The sequence below is a fragment of the Salarias fasciatus genome, chromosome 6 (genome assembly GCF_902148845.1).
Source record: "Salarias fasciatus chromosome 6, fSalaFa1.1, whole genome shotgun sequence".
Taxonomy (NCBI): domain Eukaryota; kingdom Metazoa; phylum Chordata; class Actinopteri; order Blenniiformes; family Blenniidae; genus Salarias; species Salarias fasciatus.
Window position 1 is genome coordinate 10,588,973 of NC_043750.1, and position 25,538 is coordinate 10,614,510.

Genomic DNA, 25,538 nt, shown 5'->3' on the forward strand with positions numbered 1-25,538 from the left:
TGGAGCTTGTTGCTGACATTAGATTCTGTGTCTCCTTGATTTTTCTCTTTGAGTTGCTTTAGTGGAGGATTTTCCTCCAAAATATTGCTTATTTTGGTTGGTCTTGTGATATATAGAAATTAGATAGATTATTTTTATATCAGTGAAGCTTCTGCTCCTGCTCTTCTTCTTTCTCCTCATCCTCACAATGATTTCACATACTAATCTCTTGCATTGACCTCTGTCTGAATCAGTACCCTCCTGGGACCTCTTTAAAGGTTTCATGCTCTGATTAGGAAGTAAATGCAACATCTCAATGTGTTGTGCCGAGCAGTTAGCAAAAGCAAAAAAAGTCTCACCCTGGACCTGATTAACAAAATGATTTTAAATATGGTAAATAAAGAAATATCAGTTGTGTTTATTCTCTCGGAACAACCTGTTACTGTCCTGACAACTGTAGCGGAGCCAGAGTGGGGGCAAGGGGGCGTACCCCCAGGGCCCACAAGGTCATAGGGCCCCGTTTCATGTGATGTGTTCACATTTACTCGTAAATAAATTCTTATAATAAAATGTGCAGTGTGTGCGAGAAGGTATACGGATATGATAGTGGGCTCCAATTTGCCAATTCTTACATTACGACTGTCCATGAATGCATCAGAGCTGTAAGCCAGCGCTGATTGGCTGTGCGGCATGAACGAGTTTTCTCTTTTGCACTTGATCTGAACTCTTTGGAGGGAAATTAAACAGTATGCTAAACACTATGCTAGCCGCTAGCAGTACTACCCAAAACCTAACATCGGAGCCACTGGTGAGTCAGTGAAACCTTCAGAAATATTATCTTTATCAGAACGCTGTGGTCTGAAACACCTGCTTATTTGAATGTGCCTTGTGTTGCTCTTAACTGTAAGAGACCACCGAGTCTTTCTTTCTAATATACGTGAATTCCAAAAGATACAGATTGCTGTGTCTATATCTATCTGACTAGATTGTGTAATTTTAGACCAACTGTGTTCATTTTATATTTAAGCTTTATCAAAGATGGTACAGATTTAGCCAGTGAGTTTTTATCTGAATTTTCAGCACCATGGACAGCGGACGCTCTGAGATCGATGCCCGTCAGGCTGCATTTGGATGTGTGTGTGTGTGTGTGTGTGTGTGTGTGTGTGTGCATATGTGTATTTGTTCTTCAGAACATGTTTGTGAACTGTTTTGTGACTTTATTCTGCTTTCTGAGACATATAGGTTTGCTTGGCTCAATAAAAGTGAGCATTAGTGTGTTGTTTGATGGTAGCATGAGGGATTGTTTGAATGGTAAAATTACTATCATAAGAGCCTGTAGAGAATGCTCCGCCCCCTCTGGACTGACACCCACTCTTCGCCTCTGCCTGACAAACCTAGAAAAACCCAGACATGTGTTTTTAATAATGTGCATTAAGGACATATTGTCTTAAAGTAACTTTTACAGTAAAACTCAGCAGGAACAGAAAAAAAAATCAGCACTAAACTGATGAATCAGTTCCTTGCCTCTTTTTATGCATTCAGTGCATGGGAAAGATAAGCACACGCCTGTTAAATGCCTTGCCAGAATAAATGAAAGTTATATGAGCGGGACATGACGGAGCTGGAGGGAGGAGAGCGGAACAGGCCGGCTGGGCAGAGCAGGACAAGGGACATGAAGAACACAAGTGACAGGAAACACCTTGATTGACCCATGCTTCCCCTCTGCTCTGGACATTTGGATTGCACATGTGTGTTTCAATGCAAATCTTTTAAGTTTTGCATTTCCACTGGTGGTGATGTTGATCCTTACAACACAGAGAGTGTGCAGACGGGTGGAGGGGGAGAAGAACGTTATAACAGACATAACCTCTTCACCCTACAGCACATACGTTACCATGACAAGATGTCACCAGGGGCCATCGCAGCAGATGACAGGATAGGAGGGAAAGAGAGGGCTACAGCAGGGAGGGGCTGGGAGCTATAACTGTATCTGGATCCAAGCTGTTGGAGGGGGTGGAGAACTAGCAGAATGGGCTTTGTCTGTGTGAGAAGAACCATTCCTTCACTCTTAATAAAAGTGGACAGACAGACCAGGAAATATATTGATGTCCTTATGTGCTTTATTCAGTGTCCACTGAAATACAGCCTTCAATATCCATGTGTTTTAGATCTGCAGTGTGGGACATGAGGTGGCCACATTTCTCTCAGAGGTAGGAGGAAGTGAGTATTATTGTAAAATTCATGTCAGTGCTGGACAATGAACAACAAAATGGAATCTTAAGACCAGCAAAGTGTACTGGGCTCCTCCTGAGGATGTGTCAGATTGTGGGCAAAAAAAAAAAGGTAATCAGAGTGGATATTGACTCCAGTTGACAAGTTTAGACTCATTACATGAATTCTCAACTGCAGATAGATTTTTAGGAGGAAACTGGAGAAAATCTATGCATGCACAGGGAGAACATGCAGTTACTCGTGCATTTTGTCAAGCTACAGGGAGTCACTGGAGGCACTGAGGAGCCACGGGTTACATGAGGTGGCATCCATCTGTAGTCTCCAGACTGACTGACAGCTCGGCTGAAACGCGGTCAGTTGTTATATAACTGAAAGTTTTCCGCGCTGCAGCCAGGGCTGGGTCGCCTGCTGAATTTGCAGTCATCTCCCTGCAGCTCCTCTGCATGAACGTGGGGCGTGTACTGGCACTGACGCGAGAGAAACCTCCCAGCAGCAACTCCTGCAGCTCCACAGAGGCAGGCAGGCTCTTCAGTCAGGGTGACACTCTGCCGCTTCATCCTCCTCCTCCTCCTCATCAGTCAGTCTCTCCCTCTCACACACACCCACAGTCTGCCTCCGCGTGTCAGCATCTCCTCTGTCTCCTCGCGGGCATCATGTCGTCGAACGGCGCGGACGGGGACCTGCTGCGGATCCCTCTGGGTCTCATCAACAGCGAGGGCAAGTACCTGACGGCGGAGACCTTCGGCTTCAAGATCAACGCGTCGGCGAGCAGCCTGAAGAAGAAGCAGACCTGGACCCTGGAGCAGACCGGGGAGGACGGCAGCGCCGTCTTCCTGCTGTCCCACCTGGGCCGCTACCTCGCCACGGACAAAGACGGCAACGTGACCGCGGACAGCGAGGCGCGCGGCACGGACTGCCGCTTCGTCATCACGGCGCACGAGGACGGGCGGTGGTCGCTGCAGTCCGAGCCCCACGGCCGCTACCTGGGCGGCAGCGAGGACCGCATCACCTGCTTCGCGCAGAGCGCCTCCCCGGCGGAGAGATGGAGCGTGCACCTGGCCGTGCACCCGCAGGTCAACCTCTACAGCTTCGCGCGCAAACGCTTCGCCCACCTGAGCGCGCGCGGGGAGGTGTCCATAGAGCGGGACGTGCCCTGGGGGGTCGACTCGCTCGTGACCCTGGTGTACCGGGACCAGCGGTACCACCTGGAGACGTCCGACAACCGCTTCCTGCGCAGTGACGGCGGCCTGTCCGCCCAGACGGACCGGGACACCGGCTACATGCTGGAGTTCCGCTCCGGCAAGGTGGCGTTCCGCGACTCCAGCGGCCGCTACCTGGCCCCGGGGGGGCCCACCGGCACCATGAAGTCCGGCAGGAGCGGCCGCGTGGGCAAGGACGAGCTGTTCGGCCTGGAGCGCAGCCACGCGCAGGTCGTGCTGACCGCGGGCAACGAGAGGAACGTCTCCACGAGGCAAGGTGAGGCTCTGCAGAGCCCTCCGCGCGCCACTGCACAACCCAGCTGTTGCATGATTTGAGTGCGCGCTCACAGAATTGGAGACTTCTGTTACTTCATTTTCCCCACAACATGTGTTTTTCATTACCACGCTCTTCGTCCCTCCCCGCCCCTCCTGGCCCTCCCTGCCAGGCTCAACATTTCTCTGCAGTAACTCTACCCCTGCATTGTGGCTGCTGGTCCAGGTTTAGCTCTGCCCTACATTTATTCATCACATTTTCTTTCAGAATAGACCCTAGATGTGCTTTGGAGACAGAGAGAATAAAATGGAGGAGAATCAGCAGAAAGAGGCCAGAGAGAGAGAGAGAGAGAGCGAGGTGTGATTCACTCAGTCCTTGAATGTGGATCTCTGCTGTGCCACATGCAACCCTTTGTCTGCTCTCGGTCTCTGTTTGACTCTGTGTTGTGAGGCACATGGGACCGATCCTGCTCAATCCACAAAGTCAATATCTATTAATGTACAGTAGAGATGTGTGTATGACCTCCTTCGATCCTGGTGGTGAAGTAAACCTGATCACACAGACACTCTGGGGGCCGAAATGGATGTTTGGCGAACACATCACGTCTGTGTGATTACATTTGTGTGACTGATAAAAAAAAGAAAGAAAGAAAGAAAGAAAACATTCAAGTGGAGATCACAGAGGAGTCTGTGTTTGAATGAGTCCTCTGTTGAGCGGTGGCTTGTGACCTGAATTGGGACGACAATGGCAACACTGAGGGATGGCGTGCACGTATCACGAAGGTGTTGCATCCCAGTTTTCTCTCCCTGAAGAATATTAACCCAGTGCTGCTGTTTATGAAGCCTCATGAGCATTTCATTGAATTCCATACCAGTTCATTGTAATTGATCGTAAGATCTTGTGTAAATTATTGTAGAGGAAATATTTGGGAAAAGATCCACAAATCCCTGCAGAGACATGAAAGTGCTGTCTCTGTGGTCGCGTTCCTCTTCTGGTTGTTATCGATGTCTCATTTTTATCCTCTCTTTGTGGTGATTTATTCCTTTGAAAAGCTATTTTGAGCCACTGTGCTCATTTGATTTACACTCGAATAGTTTTCCTGCTTTATTGTGATCATTTCATATCTATAAAGTCAGTTTTGGATTTATTTCCAGTTTTTCAGTGCACGTCCATCTGATGGTTCCTGTGGCCATTTTGAATCAGTTTGCGGTCGTCGTGTCTTGATGTTGTGTTTGCTTGTCTTTTAAGTCTTGTTGCTGTAGTTATTTTGTGTTTGTTGGCTTTATTTCTCTGGAGACTGTTTTAGAGGTTTCTATAACTCAGTCTGTGATTATGTTTTCTCTTTGTGTCACTTTGTGATCATTTTGTTTGGAGTTGTGCTTTCTTTATGCAGTTTGTGTCATTTTGGGCTTACCTGGCAACTGTATTTATCTTTATAATGGTTTTATTTCTGTTTAACTTATTATTTCTGTCTTTCGGATCATTTTAAGTTCTCTTTGAGACTGTTCTGCACGGATGCAGTCACTTTGCGCCTCAATATGGTGTCTTTCCATTTTTCAAATAGTGTTTTCTTGTCAATTTTGAAAAGCAGCTCTCGTAATTTTGCATGGCTTTGTGTTAATTGTACCAAGTTCCTTTTTTTGGTCTGTTTGAGGGTATTTGTGTTACAATGTGGCCAGTTGTGGTTTTGAGCCCCATTAAGCCCACTCCATAACACACCGTGCTCATCCCCCATTCAACGGTAATATTACAGAAATTGCTTCAGTTGGAGTTCATGGAGTTCGTGACACTCTGTCACTTTAAGAGCGTATCTGGGGGGAACGCTGTGAATTATAGGGGAGGAGAGCTTCAGTCCTCCGGAGACGAAATGAAAACTGACAGACTGCCCCACTTTTTCCAGGCATGGACCTGTCGGCCAATCAGGACGAGGAAGGGGACCAGGAGGTCTTCCAGTTGGAGATGAGCCGCGAGGACAGGAAGTGTGCCTTCAGGACGGCCGCCGGGAAATACTGGACTCTGACGGCGACCGGAGGACTGCAGTGCACGGCCTCCTCCAAGTAAACACACACACACACACTGCACAGTGCCGCAACACACCCATCCTTTAGTCTGCTGACTGAGCCGGTCGTATCGACGTGTTTCAGGTCGACCAACAGTTACTTTGAGCTGGAGTGGCGTGACGGCCGCGTGTGTGTTCGTGCCGCGAACGGCAAGTATGTGATCGCAAAGAAGAACGGTCAGCTGGCTGCGACCGTCGACAGCGCAGGTCGGTCACAATGAAAACACGTCAAAGTCTCCAGTCTAAAGGCAAATGAAGTTTTGACAGCCTGTGTGTTTTTTTTGGAAATGGCTCCAAGCAGACTGACCCTCCTTCCTCAGGTGAGGCCGAGCAGTTCCTGATGAAGCTCATCAACCGTCCCATCATCGTCCTGCGCGGGGAGCACGGCTTCATCGGCGCTCGGAAAGCCGGCATGCCCACCCTCGACTCCAACCGGGCGTCCTACGATGTTTTCCAACTGGAGTTCCATAACGGCGCCTACTCCATCAAAGGTGAGCGATCCAGCTGGGAGACGGAGGACGACGTTGTCTTGGCGTCGTTTACCTTAAGCGGGGGGTGAAAGTGGGACACGCCTTGAACAGATCATCAACTCAAGGCTTTTACAGAGAGAAACCCAACGATCTCACATGAGCAGCCACACTGAAACCCTTCAGTGTTTTAAAGGTTAGCAGAATCTGTGAACAAAGTTTAGACCCTGTATGATGCTAAAGCTGGAGCCTAAGTTACATTTTTCGTGTCAAAAACTTGCACTGTTCCACTCAAATTTAGCAGAAGCTGCACATGAACTCGTAATTTGTTTTGATTTGCACGATGACCCCATTGTGAGTTGTGCTGTGGTCTGATTTGCCCTCAAGTGTGCTAAAGCTCGTCGGAGCGGTTTGTGAAATAGCTTTCACCACAACCCTGGCCTTAAGGGAAAGTCAATATTTAAGCTCCCTAATGGGAATAGCATTATGGCCAATAGATAAATCACTTGAACCCTTTTATCAGTCGTGCTTGCGTAGCTACTCAGGACTGATCAGTGAATCAGTGCGGCGTATTGTTTTTAATCTCTCGGTTGAATGGGCGGTTTGCATGGTCCTGGCTTTGTTTTTCGTTTGTGTTTGGATTGTCTCTTATGTCTCCTGACTCCTCCCTTCATGGACCTTAATCCAGGGCTTCTCAGTCCTGGTCTTCCAGGTCCGCCACCCTGCTTGTTTTAGCTCTATCCCAGTTACAAGGGGCTTTTTAATGGGCTTAAACATCAGATTGAGGCGTGCTGAAGCAGGGAGAGAGCTAAAACATGCAGGACACTGGAGCTCGAGGGCCAGGATTGAGAAACCCTGCCTTAATCGTACGTCTGGTGTGTGAATGCCTTTGCCTGTGCAAGAACGTGGCCGTGTGTGAATTATCACATTGTTCAATTAGCAATGAGTGATGATTTGTGTGTGTGTGTGTGTGTGTGTGTGTGTGTGTGTGTGTGTGTGTGTGTGTGTGTTTTCAGACTCTCAGGGGAAGTACTGGATGGTCGGAGACGACACTGCGGTCGCCTGCAGCAGCTCCTCACCCGTCCCCTTCCTGCTGGAGTTCTGCGACCTCAACAAGGTGGCCATCCGCGCTCCCGGGGGGAAGTACCTCAAGGGAGACCACGCCGGGGGGCTGAAGGCCAGCGCCGACTCCCTGGACAGCGCCACCCTCTGGGAGTACTGAGAAAGCACAGCTGGACTTCACTATCTGGCACAAGGCTTCAAACTATTGATAATTATAGGTAGCTGTTTTTCATTTCTGTGTGTGTGTGTGTGTGTGTGCGTGCCAGTGTGTGTGCATGTAGTTGTGAATGGATGTGTGGTGGGAATTCAAGCGGATAGTGGAAGTTTTGGCACCAAAGCACAACCTTTTTTGAATTTTAACTTTTTTTTTCCTCCTTATTAGTAATTTTCTGTTCTTCCTGGGCTTTTTACTGGAGGTTTGGATTTTCAGTATCGTTGCATATAGTGTGTTGGTTTCACTCCCAGTCACACTCACACAAGGTGTACCCGACCGTTGTCAGGACGATTCCTCTAATAAGTTGTGCCTATCTGTAGTGACTACCGGTGTAGTGGACTTGTGCAGAACAGTTTAACTCATACCTTCAAATATGTACTTTCCTCCTGTTGAGCGGCGGCTCCATGGTCTCCTATCCTGTGCTCTTTCAAACTATACTGCATTAACGCACATCCGCTGAGAGGATGTTTCTCATTTACTTGCTGCTGCTGTAAATATTGCTTTCCTTGTCACTGAGCGATATGAAACATAATAATCATCAATAAGGGGATGTTAGTGGTCGGTCGGTCGATATCTGTCAAAAGTGGCTCCAGTGAAAGAAGAAATTGTGAATCTGCAGCTCAGAAATGCACAGAGGGAACAAATGCAGGTCTGTGTGGCTGAGTTCCGTCTTATCGCTGTAGAAGTCAATGCTCGATCTGATAAAAAAGGCCGCTTTTGTCTTGTGGCGTCAGAGGCATAACGTTATGGCACATCAGTGTAAATACATACAATAAGCAGTTACATAGGTGTTTGATAAATCTGTGAAAAAAGAAAATGAGCACAATGACGTTGCGCACAAAAGAATAATGTTCAAAGCACATGCTTGGCGTTGAGGAGCGTTGGCCTTAAGACCGGGGTGTGTGAACGCAGTGGAGGAGTCATTTCCCTCCCACCATCAGTGTTTCTGTGCCTTCCATGAAGCATTTCAGCAGCCTCTCTGTCATGCTCCTGCATTTTCAGCAAACTGACACAAAACATTAATAAAATCTTCCCTCTTGACTGGCGCCTGTTTTTATTGGCTCTTTATTTACAGGTGGGTTTCATTTCGTCCAGGTTGCTTAGAGTTGTAGAGAAGTGATCTCTGACTCAGCTGCCATATCTAACAGCTCCAGAAGTCTACTTATATCCATTCATTTGATTCAGGTGAGTGATCAAACAATGGCTCCGCAGGTTCAGAACGTAAGTTCAAACTTGTAAAAATGAAGCAATACGAATTAATTGAACTTCAATCTTTATGGTGCTCTGCACTGACGTCCATCAGCAAAAACAAAAATAAGTGAAATCAAGTGTCAAGAGAATAAAAAGATGCAAAATGTGAAATGACATGCAAAGTCTTTCAAAAGAACAAGATTGTTCTAAAGAGACCACGACAATCTGGCTGCAGACCTCCACTCTCAGGACCCACACCTCCACTCTCAGGACCCTCCCTTGCAGACAGCTCACCTCCACTCTCAGGACCGGAAGTTGATACGAAGCATTAAAAAAATGGAAAAGTGAACACCGGAAGCACGTATTTCTCATTGTGTGGAGACGGAAAGGTGAGTAAATATCAAGCGACACCTTTTCGTTATACAAAAACAAAAATTGCCTTTATTCAGTAGAACGTGACGTTGCACACTGTACATTGCCCCGTGAACTTATAGAGTTTCCACTTTACCGTAATTTGTAGCGTAATGGTAGTTAGGCTAACGGTGGCTAGCGCTAACCACGGTAATTTTATTAGCCTCTGAAAGCACAAAAGCACTGTGTATATTATTTATATTTGTCTATGTGATTATCTTTACATCAGAAGGCTTTCACTGCCGTTTGCAAATAGCATTTGGATAGAAATGATTCTGTCCGGGGCATATTAATAACATGTCGAAGTTGTCTTGTGTACGTGGTAGTGCTCACTTAATCATGCAGTCTTCCTGCTAGAAAGCCAAGAAAACTGAGTCACCATATATTTTTATTAAATTTTGTTTTACTGATCACGACATAATTTCTCTTACAGATACATATTTCAGTTATCAGAGTGGACTCAGAAATCGAACGCTGCAGGACCTGCTGCAAGCAGTTTCACTCTCCACTGTGCCTAAAGTTCAAACCTGAAAGTATTCAAGTTGCAGAACCACATAGAATCACATAAAAAAGGTGGCATTTCATTTAAAGGTAAGCATACTATATTTTTCAGTGTGTTTGTACACACTGTTCACCTGCTTATTCAGAAAAGTAACCTAATTGATTGTTTGATTTATTTGGAATAATATTTCTGAATTTTTTTGTAGGTAAACAAGCGAACCCTGTGAAAATGGCGGCGTGTCATGCTCATGGAACACTTTGATCTTGGAAGGTAGGATGTCATAATTTGATATAACTGATATGATTGATGATTTGCACATTGAAATGTCGTCATCTGTCCTGTTGTCTTCCCATTCTCTTACTTATTGCCAGAATTGATTAATTTCAGGGCAGCATGTGTAATTTTAATTGTTTCACCTACTGTTGTAGCCATGGCAAGATGTTTGCTCATTTTACATTCAAGTTGAAATCTCTTCTGGCAGGTGAGGTGCCACCAGTTTTTCGCCTGAAGGGAAAATTGGATGATATGACAGAGGTCAGTCTGCATTCCTTTTGTCTCAATATGTATTTGTTGTTTTTAGTCAATGTTATGTCAGGTTTCCCATCCCTGGACATGATTCATTAACTGATTTTGTGAGCTATGCTTTTATTTAATGCAGTACAGCCTTTTAAGGCTGAAGAAAGGAAGAAAAGTTGTCAACAAACAGCTGCTCCAGTTGTGCAGGGGATGGAGACAACTGAAGAAGAGGTGGGCCTGACCTCCACTTCCATGTTGTTACATTTTGTGAGTTGACCTTTAATGTCTTGACAAAAACTTGACGCTTCTAATTTTCTTTAGACCAGTGTGGTGGCCCGAGTTGTGGAGCACTGCAAGAAAGCAGCAGGATGGGTGGAGATGAACCCACAGCTGTCAGCAGCCAGGGTGGAGGTGCCTGACGGTCTGAGCATGGACGACACATCATGCACTGAGGAGGCTGTGCAACAGCTGGAAAACCTCTTTCACGCCACCCTGGATTTTGGTGAAGAGGAAAGAGAAGTGATTCTGGAGCTTTTTAAGTTTTTGTTATACAACATTGGAGATATGTGTGTCTTTTGTGAAGAGATCATGGACAAAGGAGGGTACATAGCATACTGCGAGCGCAAAGAAAAATAAAACAACTTGGAAGTTTGTTTTGTGTCTGTTTTCTCCTGAACAGTGATTATAGGCAATCTAGATCATGCAACTAGATATTCAGTAATCCAGTGAATTGAATACACAACTTAATCAGTCCTCACATCCTCCAGTGGCAAATCCATGTGGTCCAACAACACAAGGTAAGAACAGCACCAACAATATGGAGGACTTATTAGATGAATTATGAGGTATAAGAATTGTAAACACTATACACAATATATATACGTATAAACATATGCCTATATGAAATTAGTTGAATTAAAACAATGTTAAAAGCTGCAACACTGCAGGAAACTGTACATTTACAGTAATGTTATTGAAGCAAAGACAACTCAAATAGGTTTCAGTGTAGAAGAGTTTTTTTCATTTACACAGATGTATTGTTTCAAAAAGTATGTAATGCAGTCTAACAGCTGTCCATATAGTCAATTACATCAAAATACTATCTGCAGTAAACTAATGCAGCAAAGAACAATACTGTTTTAAGGGGATCATGACAGTACTCATGATCATAGTCATGCCTTTTCATATTTCAATTAACTTCCGGTCCTGAGAGTGGAGGGGAGATGTTTGCAGGGAAGGGTCCTGAGAATGGAGGTCTGCAACCAGACTGTGTTGGCACATTCTTTTTAAATCATACTTACATTACATACATAAAATTAAAGCCACCAAAAATAAACCGTAATCTCATGGGGAATGAAAAATACGCGATTCCGATAGTCTCGCTTTTTTTTTCTTTTTTTTCTTTTTTTTTTTGAAAGATTTTCTATCAACTTCCGGTCCTAAGAATGGAGGTGAGCTGTCTGCGGAGAAGGGTCCTGAGAGTGGAGGTCTGCAACCAGACTGTTAGTTTACTTGCTTTTAAATCATATTTACATTACAAACATAAAAATAAAACCACAAGAAATAAACCGTATTTTCATGGGGAAGTACGAATACACGATTCCGATAATCTCGCTTTTATTTTGAAAGGCTTCGCATCAACTTCCGGTCCTGAGAGTGGAGGTGAGCTGTCTGCAGGGAAGGGTCCTGAGAGTGGAGCTCAGGGTTCTGAGAGTGGAGGTCTGCAGCTGGACCCCTCTCAAAGAGACTGAATGAAACCCAACAACGGACACAAAACATTAGGAAACACAAAATTTGATTAGTGTGTAAAATATGCCATAATTTCATTTTTGAAAATTGTGTTTGAATATTGTATGTTACCCGACAATTATTTATTTTTGCCGTGCTCAATCTTCAAAAATGAAAAAGGAAAAAAATGCTTGGGGGGGAAAAGGCATTCCCTTGACCTGCAGATTCTCACTGCAGCTGCTCTCTGGCGCTCCCAAAACACTGATCAAGAATATTATCATTCAAAATCTGATCTAAACCTGCCCTGTAATCTGGATTATAACTGTATACATGTGAGTCCCATCCATTTTCATCTGTGTTGTATTTAACAATACAGTATTTTCAAAAAACGTGCTGTTTAAGTATGAAACATGTCTGCAAAATATCAAAACTAATGGCGTCATTCTGAACAGGCCAGCAAGAAAAAAACTCATTTGAAAGAATTAGTAGTTACTGGATGTAACTCCAGTTCTACGAGTAAGTGCGTGCCCGCCTACAGGCTTCGCTAGTGGCACACCTCCAATCTCTGTCCAATCCACTGAGACTATACAAAGCTTGACGCACCAATCCCCCGCACGCGATGGCGCAGCGCCACGCCCCACACCGAGGGTACATAACCTCGGATGGCGCTAAGCAAACCCTTCTTCTGACGTAGCAAAAACAAGGGAAGCAGACAGCTGGGCCAGCAGGTAGGCGGGCACGCACTTACTCGTAGAACTGGAGTTACATCCACTAATTCTACTTCGTAAGTGCTTAGCCCGCCTACGGGCTTCGCTAGTGGTACTCACCAAGGCGAAGGCCGTAGGTCGATGAATGTACTCCCAGCTGGCCTGCTGACGGGATTGGTGCGTAAGACGGAAGTAAACAAACCGTACGTCCAGAATGGCCGCAGAACTCCCGAAGGACGAGGCGGGCACCTAGCGACGTAGTGCGGCCCACGACGTACAAAGCATCGCCACAGCGACACACTCACACGCCGGCCGGGAAACCACAGCAGCAGGCGGTGAAGGGGAGGACCCCTGGCCCGCGTTCCACGCACGGGGAGCAGCAGTGAACCCAAAAACGGCAAGCGGCAGAACTCCTGCCCCTACAACACCGTAAACAACATCCGCAGACCGCGGCAGAGCCGAGCGGCAGGCGGGGAACCCCTGGTCCGCGAGCCCACCCAGGACGCGGCAGCCAGGCCAGAAGGACCGAAACGGTTAGACGACCGAACTCCTGTTCTCGCCGAAAACCGACATGGCCACAGAGTCAGTGCACATATCCAACAGATACGAACGCACGAAGGTGGACGCAGAGGCCCAGGAGGCAGCCTGGCAGATGTCACTCACCGTGACCCCTCTGCACAGGGCCGCAGAGGCAGCCACACGTCGTGTGGAATGAGCACGAATCACTGCCGGTGGCGAGAGATTCTGTGCCTCGTAGGCAGCTGCAATAGCGCCCCCCACCCAGTGGGTGAGACGCTGAGAGGTCAGCGGGGAACCACGCCCCCGGGCTCCAAACCTCACAAACAGCTGGTCCGTGGTGCGACAGCCAGCTGTGCGCTGGACATAAAGACGCAGAGCCCTGACCGGGCACAGTGACCGCAGGCGTGGGTCGTCCTCAGACGAACCAGGCATGGAGTCAAGCGTCCTGATCCGGATCACTCGCGACCGGAAGTCCGAAGTGATCACCTTGGGATGAAAGGCCGGGTTAGGCCAGAGGTGCACGAGTCCCCCATCCTGGCTGAACACCATGCAGGATGGGTGAACTGACAATGCGCAGAGATCCCCAACTCTCTTGGCGGATGCTAGCGCCAACAAGATGGCGGCCTTAAAGGAGAGAAAGCGGTCCTCCGCCTGCTCCAAAGGCTCGAAAGGAGGTCCCTTAAGGCCCTCCAACACCACATGGAGGTCCCATGGAGAGACCACATGCCTGGGGGGCGGTCGCAACCGACACGCCCCGCGCAGAAACCGCTTCACAAGCGGGTGGCTGCGTGCAGAAAAGCGGCCGAAACCGCCGTGGCCCGCTGTGATGGCCGATGCAAACACCGCCAGGGTGGATGCAGCGCGACCGCTGTCCAGCAGGGCCTGGAGGAACTCCAAAACTCCACCAATGGTGCAGGAGACCGGGTCCAAGCCCCTCTCCGAGCACCACGACGTGAAGAGCTTCCACCGAGACCTGTAGGCCTTGACAGTAGAGGGGGCCCTGGCACTCTGGATGGTGGACACCACCGCTGGGGGGAGGTCTAGTTCCACCAGCCTCACCCGCTCAGCCTCCAAGCCAGGAGCCTCCCGCCCAGGAAGGGGCGGGACCGAAGGGCGCCTCCTGCCTGCTGCAGTGCGTCGGGCCCGTCGGGAATCGGCCACGGGTCCCCGACTGCCAACTGAACCAGGTCCGGGAACCACCGCGCACTCGGGGTGTCCGGAGCCACCACGATCACGTGAAGATTGTGCAACCTCACCCTGCGCAGCAGCGGGGTCAAGAGGTGGACTGGAGGGAACGTGTACAGGATGCCCGACGGCCAGCTCCTGTGTGCGAAGGCGTCTACCCCTAGAGGGGGGGCGTCTGACGACCTGAGCGAGAACCAGAGTGGGCACTGTGCGTTCTCTGCACTGGCGAAAAGGTCTGCCACTGGGCATCCGAACCTGCGCCAGAGTCGGGCTGCGACCCACGGGGACAGGCCCCACTCGTCGTGGAGTGGGCCTCCCCGGGACATTCTGTCTGCACCGACGTTGAGGACTCCGGGCACGTGACGCGCTCTGAGAGACGCGAGGTGCCGGTCTGCCCACCGGAGGATCTCCGCCGCTATGCGATGAAGAGGGGGAGACCGGGTCCCCCCCTGCCTGTTCAGGTACGCGACCACCGTAGTGTTGTCCGTCCTGATGAGCACATGGCTGTCCTTCAGCCTGGCTTGGAAATGGAGCAGGACCCTCTGCACCGCCGTCATTTCCAGCACATTGATGTGAGTGGGAGTCAAATCCCAAGCACCGCCCACCGCGTGGTGGTCTAGGGTGCCTCCCCATCCCGCGAGAGACGCATCGGTGAACACTTCGACGTGATGCGACACGCAGCCCAGGGGAACTCCTTGCATTAGGAGAGCAGGATCCATCCAATAAAGGAGATCCTGGCGTGCTTGGGGCGGGATCGGGAACCGTTTGCATCCGTCCCACTTCCCCACGCAGCGGAGGCGTGCAAACCACCGTTGCAGCCTGCGCATGTGTAGAAGGCCCAGCCGGACCACTGGGTGGGCCGCGGCCATTAAACCCAGGACGGTCCTGATCAGACGAACCCCGACCAGGGGTGTGGTCACTGCAGACCTCAGGGTCGAGAGAAGGGAGGTCCGTCTCTCCTCGGAGAGGCGGGCAGTCATAGAGAGCGAGTCCAGCTCCAACCCCAGATAAGCCATGCTCTGAGCTGGGGTGAGCGCGCTCTTGTGTCGGTTCACCATGAACCCCAGGAGCTCGATGTGGTGCAGGACCTGGGTCATGTGCAGCACAGCCTCCTGATAAGAGGACGCCAGTATGAGCCAGTCGTCGATGTAAGTGAGGATCCTCAGACCACGACGACGGAGGGGCTCCAACGCTGCTTCGACACACTTGGTAAAGGTGCGAGGGGCGAGAGAGTAGCCGAAGGGGAGCCGGTTGTATTGAAAATACCTGGTCCCCACGGCAAAGCGGAGGAAGGCTCTGTGCCTTCTGAGAATGGGGATGTGGAAGTAGGCGTCCGTCAGGTCGATCGAAGTCATCCAGTCCCCAGGTCGAATGCTCTCCAGGAGGTGTTTGACCGTCAGCATGCGGAACCTCCTGGTGGCTATGTGAGTGTTGAGGACCCTCAGGTCCAGAATGGGTCTTACACCCCCGCTTTTCTTGGGGACCAAGAAGTAGGGGGAATAAAAACCCGAGTGCGCCTCTGTCGCGCTCAGCTCCGTGACCGCACCCCGGCGGAGGAGTGAGGCTACTTCTGCTTCGAGAGCGGCCGTCCCCGCAGGGCATGCGAGCCGCGTACGAAGGATGCCGTTGAAGAGAGGCGGACGACAAGCGAACTGCAGGGCATAACCGTTTCTCAGTGTCCTGGACAGCCAGGGAGAAAGCGGTGCCAACATAACACGCCACGTGTGAAACCGGAGCGTGAGTGGCTGTACCACGGCCAGCGGGGACGGCCCACCCGTCCTCCCGGCCTCGGGAGACGGGGGCCCCCGGCGAAAGGGCTGTGGAGCAGGCGTCCCCTGAATGAGAGCGGGCGGCCGCCAGGCGGCCGCGGACCGGCGCTTTGCTGGGGACAACCCGAGCAGAGGCAGCGCGATCCCGGAGTTTTCCGGGTCGCTGTCCTCGGTGCTGATGTCGGAGCCTTCCGGATCGCTGGCCGTGATGCTGAAGCCGGAGCCGGGACGCTCAATAGCGGGAGCCCGGGACGGCAGAGCTCCGCTGCTCCGAGGCTCCGCTGTGACAACACACGGGAAAGCCGAGGGAGCGCTGCCGGGAGCAACACCAATAAGGCCGGGATCGGGGCGCTTTACGGTGGACACCCGGGCCGGTGTGAGTCCGCCGCTCGGCGGAGAAACTCCGCTGGGAGCGGCATGAGTGGCGCCGGGGCTGGGGCGCTGCATGTCGGCAGCCCGGGGCGTCACGGCACCGCCGCTCTGACGCCTCGTCATGCTAACACGAGCGGAGGTCCGCGGACATACGCTGCTGAGAACGCTATGGGTGCGGCCGGGGCCGGGACACCCCACGGCGGGGAGCCGGGCCGGGCCGGAGCCGTCGCTCTGACGTTTCGAAATGCTCACTCGAGCCGAAGCCGGTGGAGAGTGCAGCCTGGAGCGTTTGCGGGGCGCTGAAAAGACATCAGCAGCGCACCGCTTGCGTGACGCACACAGCGGGAAAGCTAGCGGCTCCAGCGCGCTGCTATGCCCCACGTCCGCAGCCGCATTGCGGCCAGAGCGCGAAGAAAGCGCCGGTGAAGAGGCGGTTCCGTGCGCATTCCGCTCACCATCCTCAGCCGCCTTATCGCGGAGCGGGAGGAGGGAGGGAGAAGGGCCCAGCCGGGTTTTGCACTTTTCGATCATGCTAACACGGGGGAGAGGAGGGACTGCTGCTCTTTGGAAGATGTAACGGGCCTGACGGCCTTTATTTGCATGTTTGCTGGCAGGTGCGGGTCGAGCGGACGGGGCGCTCCGTGTCTCGGGAGCGCGGGACCGTCTGGGCTGATCTGCGCCCCGGGAGGATCGGCGGAAAGACGGTCCGGTCTGTCCAGGTGCCGAGGTGCTCCAAGGAGCGGGACGCCGCTGGTCCGCGGAGCGGCGGCGCTGCGACGGCGGCTCACGGCGGGGCTGGAGGTGCGGGGCGAGCTGCTGCGAGCCTCGTGCTGCTGCCTCCAGGCGCTCGATGATCACCTGTATATCGGGCCCAAAAGAGAAGAGGTGGACAAGGGGAGTCCCAGGACGCCCCGCTGGTCCCGCTCAGATAGAGAAGACAGACCAAGCCACAGGTGCCTCATGGCGAGCTGTGCGTTGGCCATGACGCGGCCTCCACTGACGGCGATGGCTCTGCACATGCGCATCAGGACTTCGGCCGTATTTTGGACTTCCACGATGTCTTTGGGGGAAAGCTGGGACTTCTCGTGGCAGATCTTGTCCACAGAGCCCAGGAGGAAGGTCATGTTATTGGCTAGGGCGAACGTCAGGTTGCCGCTATCAGACGGCAGCACGGGCTTTCCGCCGGGCCAGGCGGAGGATCGGGGGAGGAGGCACAGCCGAACGGAGTCCTCAATGGCAGGCACTCCGGAGACCGGCGGCCAGCCCTCCACACAAGAATACTCTCGGTAGCCCTTCACCGTACCCTTGGCGGCAAGTGGCGTACCCCAGTCCCGCTGCACGTGAGCTTTAAACGACGGCACGGCGGGATATAGGACCGCAGTCCGGGACCGAGCCCGTGACTGGGTTGCCAGCCCGAGTGCAAAATCACGCTGCACCGGCTCCGGAGGCTGCGGCGGCAGCGCGAGGCCGGTGCGCTCGGCGGCTGAAGTGAAGAGCCCCGCGAGGTGCTGCTGCTGCTGCTGCTGACGCTGCCGCGGATCTCGGCCCAGTCGTAGGCGGCGGCGGCCTCCTCGGCGTCGTCCTCACCGGCAGGAGCAGGGGAGGTTGCGCCCATTAAGGCTGCTCGCCGCTGGCTCTCTTCGAGCGGCAGCGCGAGGCAGGCCGGGCAGAAGGTCCGCTAGCGGTGATGCTGCCAGCCAAGGCAGAGGAAGCAGAGCTTGTGACAGTCCTGCACGATGAGCGGAATGCCGCAAGAGCGGCAGAAGAACGGCCCGACGCCCGATGGCGACTGGTCCCGGGCCGGCGAATCCATCCTAGTCGAATCTTGATCCGGAGAATAGAGGCTTCTAAGTCTCATGGAGATGCTGAGAAAGAAGAAGGGTTTGCTTAGCGCCATCCGAGATTATGTACCCTCGGTGTGGGGCGTGGCGCTGCGCCATCGCGTGCGGGGGATTGGTGCGTCAAGCTTTGTATAGTCTCAGTGGATTGGACAGAGATTGGAGGTGTGCCACGAGCGAAGCCCGTAGGCGGGCTAAGCACTTACGAAGTAGAACAATAGGAACAAAAACTGGAGCCAATCCCAGTAAGCCTCTGACACTAGTGAGTGTCCTTGATTCCACCTTGACAACAAACTCAGCCTTAAATATCATGAAATAGTAAAAAAAAAATAAATAAATAACCAACTATCAAATCCTGCTTTATGTCTGTAAACTGAGATTTGGTCCACAGACAGTTGCCCACATTGTCGTTCATGTTTCTGCAGTCACCTTTCTTTTCTGATATCTGAAAAAAAATCACTATCATGGTTTTGCAAATGCTTGTGTGTGTGTGTGTGTGTGTGTGTGTGTGTGTGTGTGTGTGTGTGTGTGTGTGGGAGAGGAAAGAAAAGAGTCTGCCTCATGTTCCCTGGAGACTTCCCTGAGCCAAAACTGAACAAGTGAAAGGAAGACGTGGTGGAGAGGGAGGTAACCTACTCTACTTTCTTCGATTTTGTGGAGGAAACCCGGCCCGTGTCGCTATCAGACAGTCCAGTCGTCCTCATCTGTACCCGGCTTCACGCTCACATCCACACACACGGACAGATGCTCGAGAACCCTTCATTTTTTGACCGGCAGGATCTTTCTGTGTTGCCATGGTAACGAGTAATGGCAGGATGGGGCTGGAGGTGGGTGTTCAAAGATGGAAGAGACGCACGCAGATCAATAATCTCAACCTGCGTCAGGACAGTGGAAGTCAAGCAGTCTAATAATCGCAGAGTTTGTTTCTACAGTGTTAAGGCAGATTTCCTGATATGTGATACTCCCCAAATGAAACGCAGCATTCCCTGTGCTCTCAGCGCAGAACTAGTCCCACTCCTGCACTGTCTGACTGAGAAGAAGCCATGATGCCCCAGCTCGGAGCCAAATCCGCCCGCCTGCCTGCCAGAAATCGCTAATGTGGCAGCGCAGTGGAAAAAGTGAGGAGTAAGCAGAGGTGGAAACAAAGCCGGACGTCAAAGAGACTGAAGAAAATGGGAAGGCTCGGTCATTAGCTGTCGGGGAGATTTTGATCTTGCATGAAAGGCAGAAGTGTTTGGTCGAACATGGTCCTTGTCGAGATGAAACTGTGTATGAATCTCTATAATTTATTGTATGGGACAGCACTGGGAGCCCAAACCACAGTGGTGTTTTCACATTATAACATTTTATGGTTCGCAGCTGTTGGGAGAATACAAAGTGGAATGTTATTTACACTCTTTAATTTTGTTGTAGTTGCATTTGTTTAAATGTAATCATTTGTAACTCTCCAGTTAGTTTGTTGTTGTTGACACACAGGGTGTTGCATCAACTATCCTTTTTCTATGAATTTAGTTTGACTCTATTGTAATTAATCCAGTCAGTGTGTGTTCTGTCCTCCACTTTTCAATTTTCTGTCATTTCATTTAAAAAATTGGATTAAAAAAATCACACAAAAGGCTTCATTCTTGTGCAAGTTATTTCTACTGTGACCCTCTTGAGACTTTCTCACATATTTGGCCTAAAAACACTTATGTTGCTCAAGTTTTCCTGACATCAGAAGAACATGGAATCTCCACTCGGAAAAAGCCCTCGATTATAGCTTCCATCCATCATCTCCACCCCTTCATCCATCTGAGGGTCAAAGGTCAGCAGTCCATCACAGACATTCAGAGTCAGCAATTAACTTTAAATCTGTGTTTCTGGACTAATTAAGCCAAACTACTCAGGGAGAACAACATGCAAACTTCATCCAGAAAGTTTCCTAGCCAGCAATCAAACATGGAATTTTGTGGCTGAGAGTCGAGTGCGAACCACTGTCACCCCTTTGCAGTTGGTGATGTGAACTTTTCCATGAAAATGTATTCAAGGATGAAACGTGACCAACCCCAAATGACCTTTCAAACAACAATTTTCAAGAAACTGTCTTCTATTGGTTGTGTTATCATTGGAACTGTATGAATGTTTGAGAGCTCTTCATTTTACTCAATCTGTCACAAAGACCTTGTTTCAAAGGGACTTCTGCTGCCCTCTAGTGTGCAAAAGACAAAGCTGTTAGCAAAGTTAGAAGGAGGCGCATGGACCACGAAATTGAAACACCATACAGATACCTGACATACCTGGCTGAACTGTTGCGAAAGATATTCGTAAAGAATGTAACATGGAATCACTGCACCGAAACTCTGCAGCTGGATTCATTCATCTCGTCGTCTGTTTGCCGTCGTTTGAATAGACCATGGTTTTTATTCAGGACCTTAACACCAACCTGTGGGTGACACTGAGGTGTTTCTTCATGTGGATTAGAGCTCTGCACCTGTAGAAAGGAGGCACAGGCCTGAATTATCCCGCCTGATTATGACTCCATTGTAGTGTCAAAGTTAGGAACAAGGTTGAGAGCTGTTAGTCAGATTTCAGGCAGTAAGCCATGAAGTGATTTTATTCTTTACTGGTTTTTTTTTTTTTGTGGTTTTTTTGGTTTAATGTACCTGGTTGTAATCCTACTCCTTATTTTAGTTCACAAAAACGCTTTCATTTTGATTGTGTGTTTTCTGTAAATATATTGTATTGTTAAGAAAGCAAAAAACAAAAACAAAAAAAAAACACTTGTCTGGGTCTATTCATTCAGTAATGTAACTACAGCACAGTACTCCACTAAAACAGGCTCTTTTTTTGATTGGGGGAGAGAAGGGTTAAAAATCACTGCATGAAATAAAGTTTCACGGTTTATTTCTATGAAATAATAATGAAAAGGCCCAACTCAAATCTCTGTTGGAGGTAGGAGATAGGAAATGGGTTGTGTTTAAACACACAGTAATAATAATAAAAAAAAATCACAGTAAGTAAATGGCTGAATGTGCACTCTGCACAACACCCTGATATAGAACATTTAGAACATTTTGTCAACCTCAAAAAGTTACTCATGATGCGGTTCCCATACATGACTGAGCAGCTGCCAGGGTGGCAAGAGAGACATTGAGATTGTGTGTAAATATGGATTGGATATTCCTGACCTGGGGTGACTTTGGTTGCAAGTTGAAACGTAACAAAGCCTTGACCACACCTATGAGTGTGAGTGTATGAAAATGTTCATTTGGCAGAAAGTAAATAAAGCCAGTTTGATTTGAATGAGAGCCTCGGTGTTGTCGTGAGTGACATTGTGTGTGTGTGAGACACTGATGAATGAGTTTTCCCACAGCAGTTGATTTATTTATTACAGCATATTTGAATAAATAAATAAATAAATGAATAAATAAATAAATAAATACATACATACATACATACATACATACATACATACATACATACATACATACATACATACATACATACATAAAAGGAAGTGTCATCCAGGCAGTGGACCAATCTTTCTTTGTCTTAATGCATCAACATGCAGCATTGTGACTCTCGCAGGGTTTAAACCTCAGACCTCAGAATCCCTCAGAGCAGAGGCAGAGCGTGGGTCTCAGTCCAGAGGGGGCGGAGCATTCTCGACAGGCCCTTATGATAGTAATTTTACCATTCAAACAATCCCTCATGCTACCATCAAACAACACACTTATGCTCACTTTTATTGAGCCAAGCAAACCTATATGCCTCAGAAAGCAGAATAAAGTCACAAACCAGTTTAACAAACTTGTTCTGAAGAACAAATACACATATGCACACACACACACACAAAAACACACACACACACACACACACACACACACACACACACACACACACACACACACACACACACACACAGTCTCGTATTTCTATCCTTGTGGGGACCTTCCATTGACTCCCATTCATGTCCAGCCCCTAACCCTGACCCTTACCCTAACCCTAACCCACACCACAATAAAGCCTAACCCTAAAGAAATGTTTTTGCACTTTTACTTTTTTCAGTAACAACAACATGGTCAAGAAAACACTGTTTCTCCTACTTAGGACCGGAAAAAGGTCCCCACAAGGCACGTCGTTCCACGTTTTGCTATCCTTGTGGGGACATTTGGCCCCAACAAGGATAGAAATACGAGAACACACACACACACACACACACACACACACACACACACACACACACACACACATACAAATGCAGCCTGACAGGTGTCAATCTCAGAACGTCCGCTGTCCATGGTGCTGAAAGCTCAGATAAAAACTCACTGGCTAAATCTGGACCATCTTTGATACAGCTTAAATATTAGGACCACAGCATTCTGATAAAGATAATATTTTTGAAGGTTTCACTGACTCACCAGTGGCTCTGATGTTAGATTTTGGGTAGTACCGCTAGCGGCTAGCATAGTGTTTAACATACTGTTCCTCCAAAGAGTTCAGATCAAGTGCAAAAGAAAAAACTCATTCATGCCTCACAGCCAATCAACGCTGGCTTACAGCTCTGATGCGTTCATGGACAGTCGTAATGTAAGAATTGGCAAATTGGAGCCCACTATCATATCCGTATACCTTCTTGCACACACTGCACATTTTATTATAATGATTTATTTACGAGTAAATGTGAACACATCACATGAAACGGGGCCCTATGACCTTGTGGGCCCTGGGGCGACCGCCCCCTCGCCCCCACTCCGGCTCCGCTACAGTCTCAGAGAATCTCTGCAGCTGACTTCACCTTGTGGCTTGAAGCTTCCCTTGCAGGGGCGGCTGGTAAGGGAGAATTGTTAAATTTAACATTGCGCCATCTGGTGGCAAAAGCTGGGTATTACAACCACACATAACAGCGACTGATCAGTGACTTGGAGGAATATTACTGACAATAAGTACAGTAAAAGCTGCGATGGGTTTCAAACGAAAATTCTGAATATTGTTACAATACATTCAAGAGAATAAAAACCCACAACAAGCAAAAGTCATTAAAATGGACTGAAATGGAGCATTTTAGCCCGTCTACACTAAAGCAGTCACAGTAGTTCAAAATACACAAGAAATGAACTCAAGTGATGAAAAAGCACAAAGCAGATGCTTGTGGTAGGAAATAGTGTAAGAATACTGGAGACAACGTGACATAATGCATCCAGTGTGAAATGCTGCAAGACAACAGGCGGTGCTTCCACTGAGACTCTTATAGACGTTACTGTCAGCACTGGCTAAGTTAGAGAGATGGATCATCTTATCCAGTGATTTGCAGCGTTTTCCCTGTTTCTAGAGGCAGTACTTACGTTACTTCACTAAAACTATACAGTGTACACACATATTCACAGTACAGGCCAAATACAACATTAATCATGACAACAATTTAATTTAGATTTTCTCATCTTACCGATTTAAACATATTAGTACTTGTCTGTAACATTTCTATATCTACACATAGGCTAAATATAATATGCATCAACACAAAATATGTAACTTTTATAACTTTACTGCCTTGCACAAAGTGGACAGTCACTGCATAAAAACACAAATACATTTAAATGTCCCAATTCATAGTTTTTTTTAATTTCACTATTAGCACTACATTTTATAAAGAGCAGGTTATGAATCAGCACTAAGGAGCAAATCTGTGACGAGAAACTCACACACCCTTCCTCTATTGACTTTCTCTCATTTTTAATGTTCTCCCTTTCAGTTTACTCAATATGTAACATACAATACATGTCTATTCATGATTATACATACAGGATAAAACAATTCATGCTGAAGTCATGTTTGTGCCAAAAATATTGGTTGCATTTGGTTTTACTGAGGTTAGAAAGCAAAAATAAATCTGGGAAATAAAAATAAAGAGGTGTCTCAATTGTCCAACGGTGAGAGATGGTTATGTGATCATGTGACCGACTGAGGGGACGTCTAAGTAATTATTGTTTTCAATAGGCATCAATGGGCCCATGGGTTAGGGTTAGGGTTAGGTTAACCCTATCCCTAAGCCCCCTTTGGACGGGCCTGATGTGAATTCTCACCATTTGATGCTGTGACAGAATGAACTGCATCCATCCATCCATGCTGTAGCTTTTTAAGCACTACAACAAAAACGGGTCCCAATAAATAATTAATACCACCTGGAAGTCAACCCATATGAAAGTTAATACATAGTTTTAAAATATATTTTGCCTATCAATCACATTATGCACTCACAAAGTAAGTACGGATCATAATTAGCGCTTTAAAGAGCTTCTGGATTAATAATGTCCGTTGTTTTGATTCTACAAATCCATTATTCGTTGTGTATTTAAAAACATTGGAAATATTATATTTGGAATAGTGCCCTGAATAGATTTTCCAGGGGAGGCTGAGGAGTGTGATCCTTCTGTAGATGGAGCACAGCCTTCGGTCCCTCTTTTCAGAAAGGTAAACCACCACCCTGGTCTGCCTGTAGAGAGGTACTGTCCCCAACCAGAGACGTGTCAGCCAAGAAAGTCCCTGAACATCCAGAGACTTAAGGTACTCAGTGCGAATCTCCGCCTCTGCTGCCTTGCCACCACGACCTCTGACTTCAGCTTGGGTGATGGATGAGTCCACCTCTGAGACCTCAGCCTCCGGTCTGTCCGGTTTCCTCCTCTGCCAGTGGATCCCACTCGCCGCCAGGTGGTGATCCGTCGAAAGCTCTGCTCCTCTCCTCATCCGAGTGTCCAAAATACGCAGCTGGAGGTCAGATGACACAATAACAAAGTCGATCATCGACCTCTGGCTCAGGATGTCCAGGTTCCAAGTGCACTTATGGAGCCCCCCTGTGCTTGAACAGAGCACTATTCAGGGAGGCCATGCATCCCAATCACCCCATTCTAGGTCTCCCTGTTGCTGCTCACGTGGGCATTGAAGTCCCCCCGTAGAAAAATATAGTCCCTAGTCGGAGCACTGTCCAGCACCCCTTCCAGGAACTGAAAAAAGGCCGGGTACTTTGCACTGCTGTTCGGCCCGTTGGCCGAGACAACCGTGAGGCACCTGTCTCTGACTCGAAGGCGCAGGGACGTGACCCTCTCGTTCACTGGGGTGAACTCCAACGCATGGCGGCTGAGCTGTGGGGCTATGAGCAAACCTACAGCAGCCCGAGTTCCCCTCTCACCGCGGGCAACGCCAGGGAAACGGAGAGTCCAGGCTCTGGGTTCCAGAAACCCAGGTTGTGTGGGGAAGTGAACCCGACTATATCTAGCAGGTACCTCTCACAAGCTCAGCCAAACCCAACCAACCTACCCACCCCCACCCATCTTTCAG

The 25,538-nt window shown here is 48.9% G+C and overlaps 1 protein-coding gene across 1 annotated transcript; it reads left to right on the forward strand.

Moving 5' to 3' along the window:
• The first annotated feature begins 2,815 nt into the window (after positions 1-2,815).
• LOC115389587 (fascin-like) lies at positions 2,816-24,194 on the forward strand. Its single transcript, XM_030093020.1, has 6 exons — positions 2,816-3,687; positions 5,585-5,741; positions 5,829-5,950; positions 6,064-6,234; positions 7,227-7,517; positions 24,182-24,194. Exons 1-5 carry the CDS (start codon positions 2,865-2,867, stop codon positions 7,430-7,432), a joined length of 1,479 nt encoding a protein of 492 aa, XP_029948880.1. The 5' UTR covers positions 2,816-2,864; the 3' UTR covers positions 7,433-7,517; positions 24,182-24,194.
• Positions 24,195-25,538: the final 1,344 nt, after the last annotated feature.

Excerpts from the sequence above, each read along its gene's own strand:
- LOC115389587 (XM_030093020.1), top strand. The coding sequence starts at position 2,865 with ATGTCGTCGAACGGCGCGGACGGGGACCTGCTGCGGATCCCTCTGGGT. Across the intron at positions 3,688-5,584 it reads GAACGTCTCCACGAGGCAAG|GCATGGACCTGTCGGCCAAT; the intron begins GTGAGGCTCTGC and ends CACTTTTTCCAG. Across the intron at positions 6,235-7,226 it reads CGGCGCCTACTCCATCAAAG|ACTCTCAGGGGAAGTACTGG; the intron begins GTGAGCGATCCA and ends GTGTGTTTTCAG.